At 38.4% G+C, this 18750-nt stretch overlaps 1 protein-coding gene across 1 annotated transcript; it reads right to left on the reverse strand.

Annotated features, from left to right (window-relative positions):
- Positions 1–1972: 1972 nt before the first annotated feature.
- LOC107789989 (putative sodium/metabolite cotransporter BASS2, chloroplastic) lies at positions 1973–7882 on the reverse strand. Its single transcript, XM_016611871.2, has 7 exons — positions 7339–7882; positions 6063–6203; positions 3470–3625; positions 3226–3347; positions 2956–3117; positions 2810–2870; positions 1973–2244 (listed from the first exon to the last, which is right to left on the reverse strand). The coding sequence occupies exons 1-7, from the start codon at positions 7738–7740 to the stop codon at positions 2056–2058; spliced, it is 1233 nt and encodes a 410-aa protein (XP_016467357.1). The 5' UTR covers positions 7741–7882; the 3' UTR covers positions 1973–2055.
- Positions 7883–18750: the final 10868 nt, after the last annotated feature.

Consider the following 18750-nt stretch of genomic DNA (forward strand, 5'->3'; position numbering starts at 1 on the left):
AGGCAGCGATCTCGATAGTCGAAAAAGCACTACCGGCTACATGTTCACCTTGGGTGGTACTGCTGTTAGCTGGATGTCCAGACTTTAGAAAAGTGTTGCTCTATCTACCACTGAAGTAGAGTACATGGCAACCTCAGAAGCTGAAAAATAGATGATTTGGCTCAAGAATTTTCTTAAAGAGCTAGGTAAAGAGCAGGACAATTGTGAGCTTTTCAGTGATAGCCAGAGTGCAATTCATCTTGCCAAGAATCTAGTGTTTCATGCAAGATCGAAGCATATCCAGTTGAGGTATCATCATATCCGAGAGTTGATAAGTGAAGAAACTCTTTTCCTGCAAAAGATACCAGGATCAAAGAACCTGTCAGACATGTTGACCAAAGTTGTCGGTGTGGACAAACTGAGGATGTACACTGCCTCAGTTAGCCTTCAAGACTGATAGCGTGAAGGCGCCACCAGAGAATAGAAAATCTTTTTTTAATTTCTTTCTTGATGTAACATAGGTTTGAGGGGGGATTGATAGTAGCAAACTTGTTGTTGTATGTGAAAGAAAGAAAAGTAGACAAAAAAAAAAGTAAAAAAGAGATGAACTTATGATGTAAGCGCTTATATCGACATTTGTATGATGTAAGCGCTTACATCGGCATTCCTATGATGTAAGCGCTTACGCCGGCAGGGCATTCAAATGCCTATAAAAGGGGTTTGCATTTTTTATTTACATATCATCGCTCAACTTCTTCTTTCCCTCTTCAATTAATAAAGAGTTATTCTTTGTGTGGCCGTGGAGTAGGCAAAAATTGCCGTAAATCTTCTCGTCTTGTGCAATTTATTATTTTTCTCTTTCAAATATTTTTTTCCTTCTATTAGCCTTGCACGTTTCCCAACAAGAGACAGATACAAACAAGAAGATACCTCAGAATGTGCTGTGTTTAGAAAGATTCAAGACAGGAGAAAACTGCAGGTTGCTGACAAATTGCAACCACAGTTTCCATGTCAAATGCATTGATTCATGGTTGATACAGACACCTTATTGTCCAATCTGTCGAACATTGCCATGAAACAGTCCTGCTAAGATTGGTTGCTTGTTCTTGGAAGCAAGATTGAGGAACCTCTTCACATTCTCAAAAAAAAAAATCATAAGCTAATGAAAATTGGATCTTTGGCGAACGAAAAGACTGCTTTTTCGAAAGTGTATCCTTTACCTCATGAAAGTTGCCTTAGGGAAAAGAGTACACTTGTTTAAGCCACCTCGGATAAGATAAAGGCCACATTTTTTGATAGTTTTTCAAGTGTGGTTAAAGGTCTAATATGTTGTAGTGTAGTAAAAATTTCAGGCCAACCAATCTCATTTGCTGCTCCTTGGCAACCTTCTATTCAGAAATGCACACTCATTTTTAACATTTCTAGCTTTCTTTTGCATTGACTTAGATCAAGCTCGTTAGATATCCTTTACCTCATGAAAGTTGCCTTAGGGAAAAGTCGTTCTACCTACACCTTCACAAACTGTCTCTATTGTGTATTTTTATGCAGTAGATATGCTTTCAGATGAAGTGAAGTAAGAGTAGCTGTCGTCTGACCATATGAGGTCAGGGTTCAAGCTAAGAAACAACCTCTTGCATGAATGCAAGGTACGGCTGTGCACAATAGCCCCAATATGGTCCGTTCTGCCCTAGATCCAGACATTAACATGAGCTTAGTGTACCGGACTGTCTTTTAGACATGCTTTCACCTTCTTCCGGTACTTTCCCCGATCACCACTTTCTCACAAAAGTAATCTTCAAGTATTGGAGAAGAACAGGAATCCAGTTGATAAAATAATCAGCTTTGGTAGGGAGTCTGTGGATAGTGGAAGTTCATATGTGTAATTCCTAGGCGCTTTATGAAGGTTTGTAATTGTATACCTGGGTTGTAAAGCCAATAGTTAGATCAGCTACAAGGACTTGATGAGTTTTCAACCTTGTTAGGGCCTCCAAAATGAACTCAGAGAATGGCGAAAACAATTCTTTTTGATAGTTATACTAATAGGAGAAACAGATAACTATGGTTCAACATGAATATTCATGATTTATCAGCTACTTCAAGACTACTCCTTGGTTGAGTAGGGCTGATACATCTCCAAAAGAAACCTAAACAACTACCCATTAAATTCATTACAATAGCTGAAGTTGCAGCAGGTAGTGCAACTGCCGGTGAAGAAAAATGGGAGGTTGCTAAAACCACAGCCAAGGCGGAATTTTGCATGCCCACCTGCAAGAAAAGTACAGAAAGTTGAACATCATTGGCTGCATTTATTATTGAGAAGGGATAGAGAGGGAGAAGCTCCTTTTCTGATTAAGGCTCAATTTGGCTGCGACTGACCATTAGTTGAAGATGACTTAAGTTTCACAAGATTTGAAATAATTATCTAACTTTCCCGAATTCAGTTGAATTTGTACAAGGTTGTAGCAAGGGAAATAGTATAATGAGGCGATCTTCCTATCCGTTGAGTAAAATGTTTTTGCAACAAAAGGAATATCTGAACACAAGTAATTAGAACTAATGAAAGCGGGAAACATATCCGAGAATATAGTCATCCTCCCGAAGGAGCTGAAGGTCAGTAGGTTCTCTTCTCCTCCCCCATTTAATAGGTAAATTCGTGTCATCCATGAGAAATATGGGTCATTCAGAAGTGATAAAAAACAGACACTGATTAGAAAATGTCTTGGGCTACTAAGAACAAAATAGAAACTTGTTACCAACGTGATCTTTCCATGCTTGGCTAGAATTTACCCAAGCAGTAAGCCTACGTGTCTTAAGCCAATCAGGAACGTACCTCAATGGATACAGCCCGTCTTTGAGGTTCACCAAAACCAGCCAAAGCAGCAGACAGATACCTGATGAAGATCTCATCAGATGACATATTGCATGGATGCTAAATCAGGACAATAGAGTGTAACAACGAAATAAGGATAATCTTACCCAACAAAGAAACCAGCAAAATGAAGCAATGCTACAGAGACCACAACAAGCCCAAATTCACTAGTTAGCACATTCTGAGCACGATTGAGCAGAGGCAAATTGGAAGAGAATGATATGCCAACCACAGAAGATCTCAGACGCCCAACATTTTCGGAGAATATACTGAGCAAAAAAGGAAACAAAAAATAAAATGAGAAAGGAATGAAGCAGGAAAGGACAGTTAAGTGAACAATCACCACAGAGGAAATGATTCAGAATCAACAACTAAACCTGGAAGCAACAAGAGAAGTAGCTAAGACTGCTAGAAGGGGAGCAAAAGGTGTAAAAAGTTTCACCGCCTTCGGAAATTTGTGCTGCATATAAGAACCTACAAGAAGTGGAGCAACCACAACCTAAAAATGAAGCAATACAAGAAAAAATAAATTATTAAAATCAGGGAACATAAACTCCATATAGGTAATTTGATGAATCAAAAGTATCAATATATTTACAGAACAAAGTGAAGTGACATAACCTGAAGCGTGCTGATGGAAAGCTTAAGAGCATCCACAGGAACATAAGTTCCTGCTAGAATCTTCGTCAAGGAGGGAGTGAGAAGCACTGCACCAATTGTGGTGCATGCTGTCATCACAATTGATAAAGGAACATCTCCTTGTGCAATTAAGGTTACCTGTAACACAATTGGGAAGCAAAAAGGAAAGTTTGTAGTGAGCTTTATGGTCTAAGCCAATATATATTCATGATATCAATTAGTTAATATCATACTACAAGAGCGTGCATTCAATAAAAAGCAAAGTTCTCCCCCGATGCCTAAAAAATGAGTTTGTTAAACGCTTATGTTCCAATCAGAAGAAAGAAAGTGGCAGACAGGAAACATCGTAACAGAAGTGGACTTCTTGTCACAAGGAAAGGATACAGAGAACTAACCAATTTTGCATGCTTGCTAAATGTGTGGTGTGAGAATTGACACCTTTTCGTAAAGCATGATAATGTGATTTTAAGGGATTGTTTTCAACATATATAGACGACTATTTGCTCCTCATGATACCATACCTCGTGACATGTCACTCTAAAATGTATAAAGAAAGACAACAATATCTTCAACTCTCATGGTAGTTACCCCTTCTTTGCTCCAGGCTTCCTTCTTAGTGCTAAAACAGAATTCACACTAACCGAGCATCAAGAATTCAAAATAAAATTTTGATTTTCTAAAATAAAGTGGAGAGATGCAACGTCCAATCATAGAGTATAATCAACAAGGCAACTGAAAATAGTATTAGTAGCTAACATCAGCACTACATCACTGAACTATATGCGGGTGCAGTATAAAAGATAATTCGTCACTGCATATAGTAGCGCAGCAGGTTGTAAGTCAAGATAAGCACATCGATGCACATAATAAATCAACTTTGGCCATCAAGAACCATTTTTCAATTACAATTATGCACAGCAGTGAACTATCCAGGGAGTCGGGAGATGGGGAGATCGACGGAGATGTTACGCACCGTATTGGGGTGGGGTGGATGAAATGGAGGTTCGCGACTGGAGTCCTGTGTGACAAGAATGTGCCACCGAAACTTAAAGTTAAGTTCTATAGAGCGGTGGTTAGACCGGCCATGTTGTATGGGGCTGAGTGTTGGCCAGTCAAGAATTCACATATCCAGAAGATGAAAGTAGCAGAAATAAGGATGTTGAGCGGGCACACTAGGCTGGATAAGATTAGGAATGAAGATATTCGGGAGAGGGTGGGAGTGGCTCCGATGGACGACAAGATGCGGAAAGCGAGGCTTAGTTGGTTCGGGCACGTGCGGAGGAGAAGCCTAAATGCCCCGGTTAGGAGGTGTAAGCGGTTGGCTTTGGCAGGTACGAGAAGAGGTAGAGGGCAGCCTAAGAAGTATTGGCGCGAGGTGATCAGGCAGGACATGGCGCGACTCCAGATTTCCGAGGACATGGCTGTTGATAGGAAGGTGTGGAGGTCGAGCATTAGGTTGTAGGTTAAGGGATAGTCGAGCATTTTTCCTCTTTGTACCGGCTAGTCCGATAGTGTTTTGTCTAGGACTGCTAGCGGTTTATTTTGTGTTTCACACTTTTGCATAGTATTTGTGTTATTGCTCTTCCATTTATTTGTTGTCTCTCACGTTGCTGATACGATTTCTCTAGTTTCTGTTGTTGTTTTGGATCTATTGTCTCTGAACCGAGGGTCTCCCGGAAACAGCCTCTCTACCCCTATGGGTAAGGTCTACATACGCTCTACCCTCCCCAGACCCCACTGGTGGGATTCTACTGGGTTGTTGGTGGTGGTGGTGGTGGTCTAGATCCAATTATTGGGTAACATAAGCTATAAAACTAGAAACTCATGTAAGAAGTTTGAGACAAAGGAAAAGAAGGAAAATGGTCAACTTTAAAAGATTTCCTTTTCCAAATGAAGATGCTGCTGGTACAAGGCAGCCTTAATGAGTGATAAATTGGAGCATTTCAGAAAAAGTTCATCACCATCCGATCAGATTAGCCAACCTGAAGGTAAATAAAGTCAAGGAAGGTAGACAAGTATCAGAGAAATATATTCTATTTTTGAAGTTATTGACGACTTCTCGTGGTTGTAGCTCTCAGCTCACTGGATTCTTCCCTGATTTATCAAACCTTATTGGATTTCTTGTGATACAGTTTTAAACTGCACATAACAATTTGAAATGAAATCTACCTTTAGCTCTAATTCTCAATGTCAATTCTTAATTGTATATTCATACAATGCAATGGATTAGGAGGTGAGTTCCCTTAATTATTAATAAGGGAAATAGTTCTCAAGTCTCAACAGAACAAGTCGGCCAAAATTTATCAAAAGCAGAACAATGAAATGATTTTGAAATCTAAAAATGAAGACCGTAAATGACATATAACTTGGGACCACAAAAACACCAAAAGATGCAACTTAAAACTCAGTGGAGAAAACCATAAAGAATAGCAAACATACTGTGGATTCACATCATTACTGAAACGTTGCATATATGCAACGACTGGACATCTACAACCTAAACATGTTCATTCGGAAGTTAAGCTTGACTTGTTAGATCCATTAAGGAGAAAATTACAGAAGAAAGTCACCTTACCACGTTGGACGCTGTACCTCCAGGGCTACAAGCAAGCAATATTAGACCAACTGAAATTGAAGGAGAGAGACCCAAAATTTTGCTGAGAATCATTCCCAAGGCTGGCATAATTGTATATTGAGCAGCACAACCAAATAGAATCTAGAAATATGAGGAAAAACCAAAGAGTTTCAGCCTATAGAAATTTCCCTATATGCAAAGATATAGTCTGATTAAAGTTTAAGAAACAAAATTAAAGTACTTGTTCTCTTCATTAAATCAAGAAATCACCAGGCACCATGTCCTTAAACCAAATGATGGACCAAGCGGAAATGTCTAAAGTTCTTTCTTTGAAAGCTTAATTTGAATGTTCTAAGGTGTGAATGCCACATATTTGTAGTCCAAATATCAGACCAAGTGGATATGTCTATATTTCTTTGTTTGAAAACTTAAATTAAATGTTACAAAGTGCGAGTACCACGTAATTGTAGTCATACATTCCAAGTTGGTACTATCACATTGCCAACTATTATTCACTCGAAAACATGTTAACATGAGAGTTGTTCCAAATAGGGGGAAAACGGAAAGTTATATTAGTAGTGAGTAACTCACATGTGACCCGTCCTATTAATTGAATTTTAATGAAGTGGCTCCTGAGCCAAGGGTCTATCCGCGTACACACTATCCTTCCCAGGCCCCATGCCCCATTTGTGGTAAAAACTCTTTTGAAAAAATTAGAGAACAAAACGAATCTGTGAGTAATTAGCACAAATTATGACCTGCCCCGTGATAGCATTCATAAAGAAGATAACAAAATTTTCTGAATTAGATTAAATTATACTTGTAGCTCATAAACAACAACACAGCGCCTCATTCCTAAGTAAGTTGGATTCGTCTATCCTCTCTATCCATGCCATTCCATTTAAGCCCGTCTCAGTCCAATACTATGAAAATTTCAGTTTCTCCAGCGCTAGAAGTTCTCTACATTTTCTATCGGCATATAGAAAATCTCTAACAAGCGTAAAAGACTTCTAGCAAATATCGGACCTAAAGTAAACCCACTTATAACTCATTAAGGAAAATCCACGACAAGCAAAATGTGGCATCTAACAAAAAGTGTTTCACAGGGTGAGGCTTCAATCAAGATTGTAAGAATTCGTAAAATTCACTAGGACATTTATATCAAGAACCAAAAGAAAGCAAAAACGAGTCACACTCTACAACTAATTAAAGAAGTGGGTAATAAAATTCACAAGTGAGTAAATGGAGTGAAACACTAAAACAAGAGTGTACTCACAGAAAGAGGCCTTTGCAACAACAAGTTGATTAACTCTTTGACCTCCAATGTAAGACCCATTGCAAGCATAATAAACCAAAGAGCCAAACTATATGAAGTAGGGCCAGAATTCACAAACCATGAAAAAGTTGATGGCTTTAAGCAGGCAACAATCCCACCAACCGTTACATAGACAGGGAAAAGGTTGGCTGCAGTTAACAACCAATTTTCCCATCTGGGTTTTGCTGAAATCACAGCAAGATTCTGAGAATTTTCAGGAACACATTTAATTATTGTCTTAAGATTTGGGCTTAGAATCTTTGGACTTGTTAGAGTAATGGGGTTGATGGGTTTATAAAGGGGGATTCTTGGATGGTGTTTTGGGTTGGAAGTGAGTGGAGTGAAGCAAAGAGATATCGCCATAGCTGTGAATTGAAAACACTTCTGACGTAAGAAAAGTTCCGAGCTTTATTGAATTTGGAAGTTGATGTTAGATTATTGTGATATTGATACTATTAGTAACTTGATCAGGCATATACCTGAGAACTTTCGATGTCGCTGTACTTATTCCACTTATGAGAATAGTTTGACTAGTTATACTTTGGCTAAGCTTATATAAGTTGTACTAATTGATTGTCAATGCTCCATTTATGGAAATAAATTAATTCTGCTCTATTTTTTTATTTCTTTCATATTCAACGTTATTCTTCTGGAAATAAATTTATGTACATTAAAAATTTTGTAATTAATTATATGATGAATTTATAAAAGAGTTGGAATTTGATTCTTTAACCAATAAGTTGATTCAAACACTTATTTTGTTAAATTAGTTCAAAACTTAATCATTTATTCTCAACATTAGAGGAAATAATTTTTCTTGATTCAAATTCTTAGTGTTAGTTCATTCCTAGTTTTTAATGTTTAACTATAACAATATTTTCATCAAATAAATATTCTAAGTTCAAAGGACAAAAGAATGATATGATATTTCATTTAGAAAATTTTAATTAATTTTAAAGTTCTAAATATTATAAAGATTATTAAATTATAAATTTTTATCAATATAAAATTTATTTTCAACAGATAAAGATTGACCAACATGGCATTATTATAAATTCTAAAATTTAATTTTTTACCACTTTATTAGAGTGTAAAAATATAAATCCCTCGATATGTCTAAGTAAAATGTCAAACTTAAAATTGTTAGTACTTTGTAATAATTAGGATTCATATTAGATGCCTACAAATATGTATATTATTCTATTTAATTTTATGAGTATAAAATTTTAATAAATTATATTAATATTGTAATGACCCGGCTGGTCGTTTTTAGAATGTAAGTTCCGTCCGGCGGCATAAGGCCCTGAGCAGCTTCGTATTATATGTATGGACTTACGTGCGTGGTTGAATTTAGTTACCGGATGATTCGGAGTGATTTGGGACACTTGGTCCCTAAAATGGAAGTTTAAGTCTTAAGATTTTGACCGTAGTCGGAACTGTGTGAAGACGACTCCGGAATGGAGTTACGTCGGTTCTGTTAGCACCGTTGGGTGATTTTGGACTTAGGAGCGTGTCCAGACTGTGAATCTGAGGTCTGTAGCTGATTTAGGCTTGAAATGACGAAAGTCAAATTTTTAGAGATTTGGACCCGAAGTGGAATTTTTGATATCGGGGTCGGAATGCGATTCCGAGAGTTGGAACAACTCCGTTATGTTATTTGAGACTTGCCTGCAAAATTTGACGATATTCCAGGTTGATTTGATAGGTTTCGGCACGTGTTTTAGAAATTGGAAGATTTAAAAGTTTATAAGTTCGATTCATGGTGTGATTCGTAGTTTCGCCGTTGTTTGATGTGATTTGAGACCTCGAGCGAATCCGTGTTAGGTTATGGAACTTGTTTGTGTGTTTAGACGGGGTCTCGAGGGCCTCAGGTGTGTTTCGGATGGGCCACGGGTCATTTCCTCCTATTTTGAACTGTTGTTTTCTGTCATCTGATGTTCTTCTTCGCGATCGCAAAGTGCCTTTTGCATTCGCGTAGTGTTCTGCTGGCCCGCCAAATATTTCTTCCTAGGCATTCACGTTCAAGCTCTCGCGTTCGCGAAGGTTAGCCTTTTTCCTTCTTCGCGTTCGCATCCTTCCTTCCGCGTAGTAGGAACTAGGTCCCGAGCGCTGGTGATCATTTACTCTTCGCGTTCGCGTGTCCTCTTTGCATTCGCATAGGTTCCTGTCCTTTCTGCTTCGCGTTCGCGACCCTTTTCTTGCGTTCGCGAAGGGTCTTCTGGCAGCCTTCACTTTTCTTCTTCGCGAACGCGAAACTTTCTCCGCGTTCGCGATGCTTAAAGACCTAGGCAGACTTATATCGTTTCCAAAAAATGGGGATGTTGCCATTTTATCAAAAACTTGAGTTGGAAGCTCGGGTTTGGATGAGATTTTGAGGGAGTTTCAGAGATATCGATTGGGTAATAATTCTATACTCCATTTTGGTTATATTCCACTAATCTATCATTAATTTCCTCTTTAATTTCAGATTTTTGGGGTTAAAATTGGGAAAAATTGGAAGAACTTCTTTAATAAAGATTTCGAGTTTTGAAAAAGGATTTGTGGTCGGATTTGAGTAATTCTTATATGGTTAGACTCGTGAGTGAATGGGTGTTCGTATTTTGTGATTTTTACCCGAATCTGAGACGTGGGCCCGAGTCGACTTTTTTAGGGCGGATTTCGAAATTTTTATTAAAGTATTGATTTTATTAATTAGACGAGTCTATTATGGTTTTATTCATGATATGCAATTGTGTTTGGCTAGATTTGGGCCATTCGGAGTCGGATAATTGAGAAAAGGGCATTCTTACGGATTGATTGAGCTTGGTTCGAGGTAAGTATCTTGCCTAACTTCGTGTGGGGGAACTACCCCTTAGGATTTGAGTCTTCTATGTTGATTGCAGTCCATGTACGCGAGGTGACGAGTGCGTACTCGGACTTATTTGTGGAAAGTTAGCCTTTTAGGGTGCCTAGGTCCTTATATTCACTCAGTATGAAGTTGTTCTTGATATGATTAAGTTCCTATTTACTAGTTTCACCTCTACATGCTTTAATTTGAATTAATTGCTTCAGGATTCACTCTTATTTGACTTAACTGAAGATTTTACCTTTTCTATTGTCATGCTATCTTTTTATATCTGCTTATCTTTATTTGGAATCATTATTATCTCATCCTATAATTGTTCAGTCTTAATTGAGGTTATGATTATCTTTACGTTGCTTATCCTGAATTGAATTGTTGAATACCCTTCGTAATTTCTCAACCTTAAATGAAGTTTAGATATCCTATATTATTTGACTCGTGTTAGCTTCCCTGTTGTTGAAATACATATTGTGAGATCGTTGCTACACATTAGTTTTTCCTTGTTGAGCTGTTCTCTTTACGCCTAATATTCTTTACTGTGGTTATTCCTTGTGAATTGGTTCTACCGTTTCTTGTGATTTAAAAGTTCTTGAGTTGATTTACTTGTCGTACTTTGTATTATTATCATTGTTGTTGTCGTACTTGTTGTGGTGATGCACGAGGTTTCTGCCGTGCGGTTGTTGTTATGGGGTTGCACGAGGTTTCTGCCGTGCTATTGTTACTATTGATATTTGCACATGCGGCGTGACAAGTTAGTTTCCCTGTTGTTGAAATGAATATTGTGGGATCGTTGATACACATTAGTTTCCCTTTGTTGAGTTGTTCTCTTTACACCTAGCATTCTTTACTGTGGTTATTCCTTGTGATTTGGTCTCATATTTTCCTGTGATTTAAAAGTTCTTGAGTTGATTTACTTGTCATACTATGTATTATTGCCATTGTTGTTGTTGTATTTGTTGTGGTGATGCATGAGGTTTCTGCCGTGCGATTGTTATTATTGTGATGCACGAGGTTTCTGCCATGCGGTTGTTGTTATGGGGTTGCACGAGGTTTCTGTCGTGCTATTGTTACTATTGATATTTGCACATGCGGCGTGACAAGGCGAGATATATATATATATATATATATATGTGGGTTGCGCATGTGGCGAGACAAGTGCCCTTTGTTGACATCTCTTTGTTATGGGGTTGCACGAGGTTTCTGTCGTGCTATTGTTACTATTGATATTTGCACATGCGGCGTGACAAGGCGAGATATATATATATATATATATATATGTGGGTTGCGCATATATATATATATATATATATATGTGTGTGTGTGTGTGTGTGTGTGTGTGTGTGTGTGTGTGTGTGTGTGTGTGTGTGTGTGTGTGTGTGTGTGTGTGTGTGTGTGTGTGTGTGTGTGTGTGTGTGTGTGTGTGTGTGTGTTGTCACGACCCAAAATCCAAAAGGTCGTGATGGCGCCGGACACCACTGTCAGGCAAGCCAGCCATAATTAATTAACTTAATTACCCATTTTAGTATTTTTGAAATAAAAATTTCTTTAATAAAATTGTAGAGATAAAAACTCATAGAGTAAATGATAAATATTTTTGCAGCTAAATTTCTAAACAATTCACAACCATTCCCAAAACTCGGTGTCACAAGTGCATGAGCATTTACTAGAGAATTAAAATAAAATACAGCATCTGTCCAGAATACAAATTAGACAGGAAAATATAATAACTCTGAAGGAGATTCTGTTAGCTGCGGATCGTAATATAGAATGCAGCTCACCTATGTCCCCACAATTTTTATAACACCTCTGCGCCCACAAAGCCGCTATACATATATGTACCTGCACAATAAAATGTGCAGCAAGTGCAGTATGAGTACGAAAATAACGTGTACCCAGTAAGTATCAAGCCTAATCTCGAAGAGGTAGAGACGAGATGGACGACTATGACACTCACTATGGGTCAATAATATTAAATAATCATGAAAATAGAAATATTTATATCAACGATGATTCACATAATTAACAATAATTTATTGAACCAGTAGAAGTAATTAAATTCCTTCAATTCCAATAATTCTCAGTATAATAATTAAATTCCTTCATTTCAAATAATTTTTAATCTATTAAGTAAATCCTTCAATTTCAATAAAAATTCCAGTTTATCAAATAGTTTTACAAGCTACAATTTAATTTCAATAAATTTTCAATTTATCAAATAACTTTACAAGCTGTAATGAACTGTCCAAGTATCGTGTAATTATTATTATTATTATTAAGTATGATTTCTGCCGAGGACGTATGGCCCGATCCAGAGTGTCGTGTACACTGTCGAGGGACGTGCGGCGCGATCCATAGATGCATCTATCCTGCCGAGGCGTTCGGCCCGCTCCACAAGAAAGGAGGATATTTTCTTATGTGCCTTCGGAAGGACAGTATGTTTATTATAAGATAAATTTGGGAGGAGAACAATTTCTTTTTAACAATTAATTGATTTAAACAAAAATTAAGCATATGAGATTTCCATCCTTTAATATTTTTATCTAACAATTCACAATATATTCATATAGATATCAATTAATATAAATAAATCAAAGAATACAATCTATACAAGTAAGGCATGCTTTGAGTCCTAAATTACCCGGACTTTAGCATTTAATAGTAGCTACGCACGGACTCTCGTCACCTCGTGTGTACGTAGCCCCCCCCCACAATTAGCAATAATTATTTAATTTTTAATCACCTAGGAGATAATTTCCCCCTCACAAGATTAGACAAAAGACTTACCTCGTCTTGCTCCAATTTAATCCACTATAAGGCCTTTTCCACGATAATCCAACTCTACCTGGCTCGAATCTAGCCAAAATAATTTGATACAATCACTAAAAATTATAGAAATTAATTCTATAAGAAAATACTACATTTTTAATAAAAATTCCGAAATTAATAAAAATTCATCCGTGGGGCCCACATCTCGGAATCCGGTGAAAGTTATGAAATCCGACAACCCATTCAATTACGAGTCCAACCATACCAGTTTCACTCAAACCCGACTCCGAATCGATACCGAAATCTCAAAAATTCGTTTCTATGAGATTTCTAAAAATTTTCAAATTTCAATCTCAAAACACTAATTAAATGGTGAAAACAGTGATATATTTGTGTATATAGACCAAATCCGAGTTGGAATCACTTACCTCAAATGTCTTTCCTTGAAACATCTCCCAAACGTCGCTTCTGGTCAAGCTTAAGTTTGTCAAAAATGGCAAATGGGTCGAATGCCTCTGTTTTTATAACATACAGATCTGCCCAGTTCGATCTTGGGAGCTCGATCTCTGGAGCTCGATCTCGGGGAGCTCGATCTCGGAAGCTCGATCTCGGGAGCTCGATCTCGGGAGCTCGATCTTGGGAGCTCGAGCTTGGGCCTCGATTTTGGGCCTCGATCTTGGGCTCGATCATAGCCCAGAATTTCCAGCAGAAGAGAAAAAAATTGCAGCAGCTGTTTAAGTACAATTTGTGATCCGTTAACCATCTGAAACTCACCCGAGGTCTTCGGGACCTCAACCAAATATACCAACAAGTCCTAAAACATCATACGAACTTAGTCGAACCTCTAAATCACATCAAACAACGCTAAAACTACGAATCATACCCCAATTCAAGCTTAAGGAAACTAAGAATTTTCAACTTCTACATTCGATGTCGAAACCTATCAAATCAACTCCGATTGTCCTCAAATTTTGCACACAAGTCATAAATGACATAACGGAGCTATAAAAATTTTCGGAACTGTATTCCGACTCCGGTATCAAAAAGTCAACTCCCCGGTCAAACTTCCAAACTTAAATTCTTGTTTTAGCCATTTCAAGTCTAATTTCACTACAGACTTCCAAATAAAATCCCGATCACGCTCCTAAGTCCAAAATCACCATACGGAGCTGTTGGAATCATCAAAATTCTATTCCGGGGTCATTTTCACATAATTCGACATCCGGTCACTATTTGAAGTTAAATTTTATTTTTAATCAAAATTCCATATCTCGGGCTAGGGACCTCGGAATTTGATTCCGGGCATACGCCCAAGACCCAAATTACGATACGGACCTACCGAAACTGTCAAAATACTGATCTGAGTCTGTTTTCTCAAAAAGTTGACCAAAGTCAAACTTGGCCTTTTAAAGCCAACTTAAGGAAACAATTGTTCCGATTTCAACCCAAACACTTTCAAATTCCGAACCAAACATCCCACAAGTCATAAATTATCTAAAGCACATACGGGAAGTTTTATTTAGGGGAACAGGGTTCTAAAAGTCAAAACGACCGATTGGGTCGTTACATTCTCTCCCACTTAAATATACGTTCGTCCTCGAACGTGCTAAGGAGTGTTCCGGAGTTATCCAAAATTACTGTTGAACACCTCGTGCACCTACCCGTACTACCACACCCAGTTGTGTACATTAACTCAAGCCAATCTTAAAATTCTCCCATTTATTTAGGCAAATAAGCCTCAGAGCCCAATTCTAACATCCAGAATTCTCCACCATGCCTGTCTCCAACCTATGAATGTCGTAACAATCACTACACGATGCACTAATACAGGATTGCATACCTTTGTTGAATTTAGACCATGCACCGCATCATTCACATGACTATAATAACATCCTCCGATAACAATAGCCAAAATTCCATGAATCTGATGTTCACAACACACCTCATGATACATATAAGTCTTGTTCCAACTCTTGAAATGCTTCCACGATGGAAGAAATGTGTAGAAATTCATAATCAACTAGCGAGTCAACAATTATTGAGTTTCTCCTTCTGACAAGAACCATTGCCTCATTATAACCAAATAATGGTATTTGCTATTTATTACACTTCATATAATCCGATCGCACTGATCCTGAATCCAATAACCTCGTCTCACCAAGTATAAGCTGCTCAGGCAATAAACCACCTCAGACGCGATCAAAAAGCCTCATATGTCGCCATAATGAGCTAATAAGCTACAGAATCGATTACAATACATAAGAAAAATGAACTCTGTAAAGGATTTCTCAACCCACGTGACTAATTAGACAACTGAAAAGGTGTCATGAACCTTTCTTAGAAAAAGGGACACAAACACACAAAATAGAATATAGGAGACTGTACTCAACATCACATTATTGCGACGTGCAATCCGATCCACACATGATATCGTTGCTGCGTGCAACCCGATCCAAACAACATACCCATGGCGGCGTGCCACCCGATCCGCACAAAAAGAATCTATAAGAAAATACTTACCGAGCTAAAATGCTCATTACTACTAAATATCCGAATATCGGACACAAGCACGCTCAGTGCATAATATCATCCCTGGAAGGACCGACAGCTCCATACGCTACAAAACTCAAGTACAACTAAGGTACGATATATGATCTGAATCTCGAGAGCCATCCTGCTCACATAACACCATCGCTATGCGGAACCTCATCACATAAGAAATTTATCAATCCATTTCATAACTCACACGGCACAATATAGTATTACATGAAATAACCGACGACAAAACGACATCCCACGTCCGAATACTCCAACATAGGGAGCTTTTATGCTGAAATGAACACATCCGGCCTGATATAGAGACACATGTCACTCTGATATAGGGAGTTTTCATACTTGGTTTCAATCTTCACTCAATCAAGTGACTACATGTCACTCTTACACAATATTTTCGTGAGACACGCTCCCACGACCTTTCGCACCAGGTAACAAGTCTGCACTTCCATGTTACCGGTTACATTAATGTTGTAAAGCATATCAAAAATCCACAAATCAATACACAAGGTCTCTTACACCTGACATCGACCTTAGATGATGCCAAAAACAATACCATCTTACTTTAAACATCTAAATCCCTTTCCTGTTCATCCGAGCTCATGACATCCTTGTCAATACCGAACCGAAATCTTAAATCCTCAACTTTCGAATCCCATGCTACTTAGTGCACTTAACCACGCCAATGCGCAGGAGTACAAGAATTCCATCATAACTCCCGAACCACTAATAGAGTAAACACTTCATCATATAGAAACCTTCTTCTTAACTCATTTCAAGAGAACCATTGCAACACATGACTGAATTCCCATATCCGTAGAAAATACCGACCTCAAGTAGTGGTCTAAGCCACCATAACTTTTTCGGGATCCCTCTACACATAACATGCCATAATACTTGAATTCCTCCAGATAAAATCAATTACGGCGGCCGCCAAGCCTCGCACGTACCGCCACAAATTACATGCATAACTCTATGCGCTGAAGGAACTGGTCATTGCCACCATCATGCCGATTCAACCGTTGTTAGACAACCCATCTTTTTCTCAATTTATTCTCAACTTGCCTTAGAAATAATAATAGCTTCATTCATTACATCACGAACTTAAATCCGCACTCATCCCAAGTGACCTTATTTCACGAGACCACGCTGTTTCAAGATCCACAAATCATCTCATACCCCTCCTTGTGCGCACTTTTTCATCTTCAACTGTTACACTCATTCTGATACTTCTTTTATGAATCCGAAGTTATTTTCTTCTGTTTCTCAAATGCTACACCACAACCTAAAGATAACGCAGAGTACTCCAAGCCCTGTTTCATAATATGCTGTAAAAGCTCGATACTCAACCATACTACGAACTCGAGATCCTTAGACACCGCACTTTAAATTTTTGAACCCGCTAAGACCGTTATTGAGAGTCACTTGCTCTGACCTATTCCCAAACATGATCAATTCCAAGGCCCTGCTAGCACATGGGCACTTTATCAAGGAAACATCCGACTGTCTCACTTTCCTGTGCATTATATCTACACGAAGCATAAACTCTGAGCCTTCCAAAAACCTGAATATGAATTGATAAGGCCAAATATGGCACACATTGCCCAAATCCTTTGCTCAAATTACCACTGATATTTTCTTTCCTTAGTTGCAATGACCCACCAATACACCGATAACCAGAAACCGCACAACTTGACACTACGCAATCCAATCATAGACGATGGGGCTCTCCCACTTAGCTTGAAGCTACAATTACAAAATTTTGGAATCCACCGAGATTCTTTCTTTATCGTTGACATGATCCTGCACACGCAACTCGCCAAATTTTCTCGAAATCCTTTTATTAACCTTTAATAAACATTCTGAACCACTAGCCATATTTACATATTAAATCTCTTACCAGGTAGGCAGTAGAATTCTTCGCAGAAGCTTCGTCAACACCACGCGACTGCTAACCTACTCACAGGAGATAACCGACCTGTGAAAATTACATGCTGACATATTCCAACGTCGCTGCACTGGGTGCAATTACTATAAAATCAGTAGATCATCCTGAGTCCGAGCTCATTCACCAGCTGCACCAGTCCGTTCACTCCTCATTGACGTCAACTAAAGGTGCGACAATACATTCCAATCCAAAGTCATGTTGTATCCTTCTTCATATCAAGCAACTCCCTCCTGTTTTATCCAATCTTCCTCAATATAGCAGCCAATATTCTAAATTAAGTCCGTAGACCTAGTCACTGTCCATTTTACATCCCAAATCACTCAAAATGTTCCTCAAGACATGTAATCATCCTACCACGTAACCCATGTGCTACCTTGCCACTCTCCCACTTTAGTCAACCATCTCCTTTAAGCAACTACTCTGCTTCTGTTTTCTTACACTTGGCCTTTTCGGAACCTAACCACCGCAGGACATGCCAGCTTTAAACCTTTCTGACGATCATCCTTCTCGAGACATCAATACTAGAAATGCTACTTCGATCCTGAATTACTGCACACCGTGATCTCTAATGATTGCTTCCCCTATACCAATACCTAACACCCCGTCGTGAAGGCGAGTTGAAGAAAATCATAACACTGGCGAACCTTAATGCATTTTACAAGGCGATAACACCACATCAAAATTGAGAACTCTACCACAGTCGAAAATATCAAGCTTCGTTACTCCATCAACTCCCAACATGAACATTCATAGTCCGGTTGCCTTTTCTCTGCTGGAATTAAAACATGGAACCTCTGAATCATGTACTGAGAAAACCTTCTTTCTAGTCGTTTACTGCCCTGACACATAGACATGCATTTTTCCATTTCATAAACACTGTGCGATAACAACACACGAATCGTCATAACAATCAATGCCAAATCTCAAACCTTAGGTAGTACTGATATTTAATTTGAAATGACAGAGCGGCCTTTCGCAAGGCGATGACAATAGCCCAATTAATTACACAAGGAGAAGTATCTTGTACTACATCTGTAGTACCATTAAAATTTTCCTCGATCCTCAATGTATAACAAGCGCTTCACGTCGCATAAGATTGAATAGAAAGGAAATGTAGGCATAAGCCTCAAAGGAATTGAATCACACGATGAAGAATCAAAAAGGGAAGTATTCCTAACATCCATGTAGCCTCTCGAAGATAAGCACAGAAGTCTCTGTACCGATCCGCAAGACTCTACTAGACTTGCTCATGACTCGTGAGACC

This window comes from Nicotiana tabacum, chromosome 19, assembly GCF_000715075.1.
Source record: "Nicotiana tabacum cultivar K326 chromosome 19, ASM71507v2, whole genome shotgun sequence".
In the NCBI taxonomy this organism is placed as follows: domain Eukaryota; kingdom Viridiplantae; phylum Streptophyta; class Magnoliopsida; order Solanales; family Solanaceae; genus Nicotiana; species Nicotiana tabacum.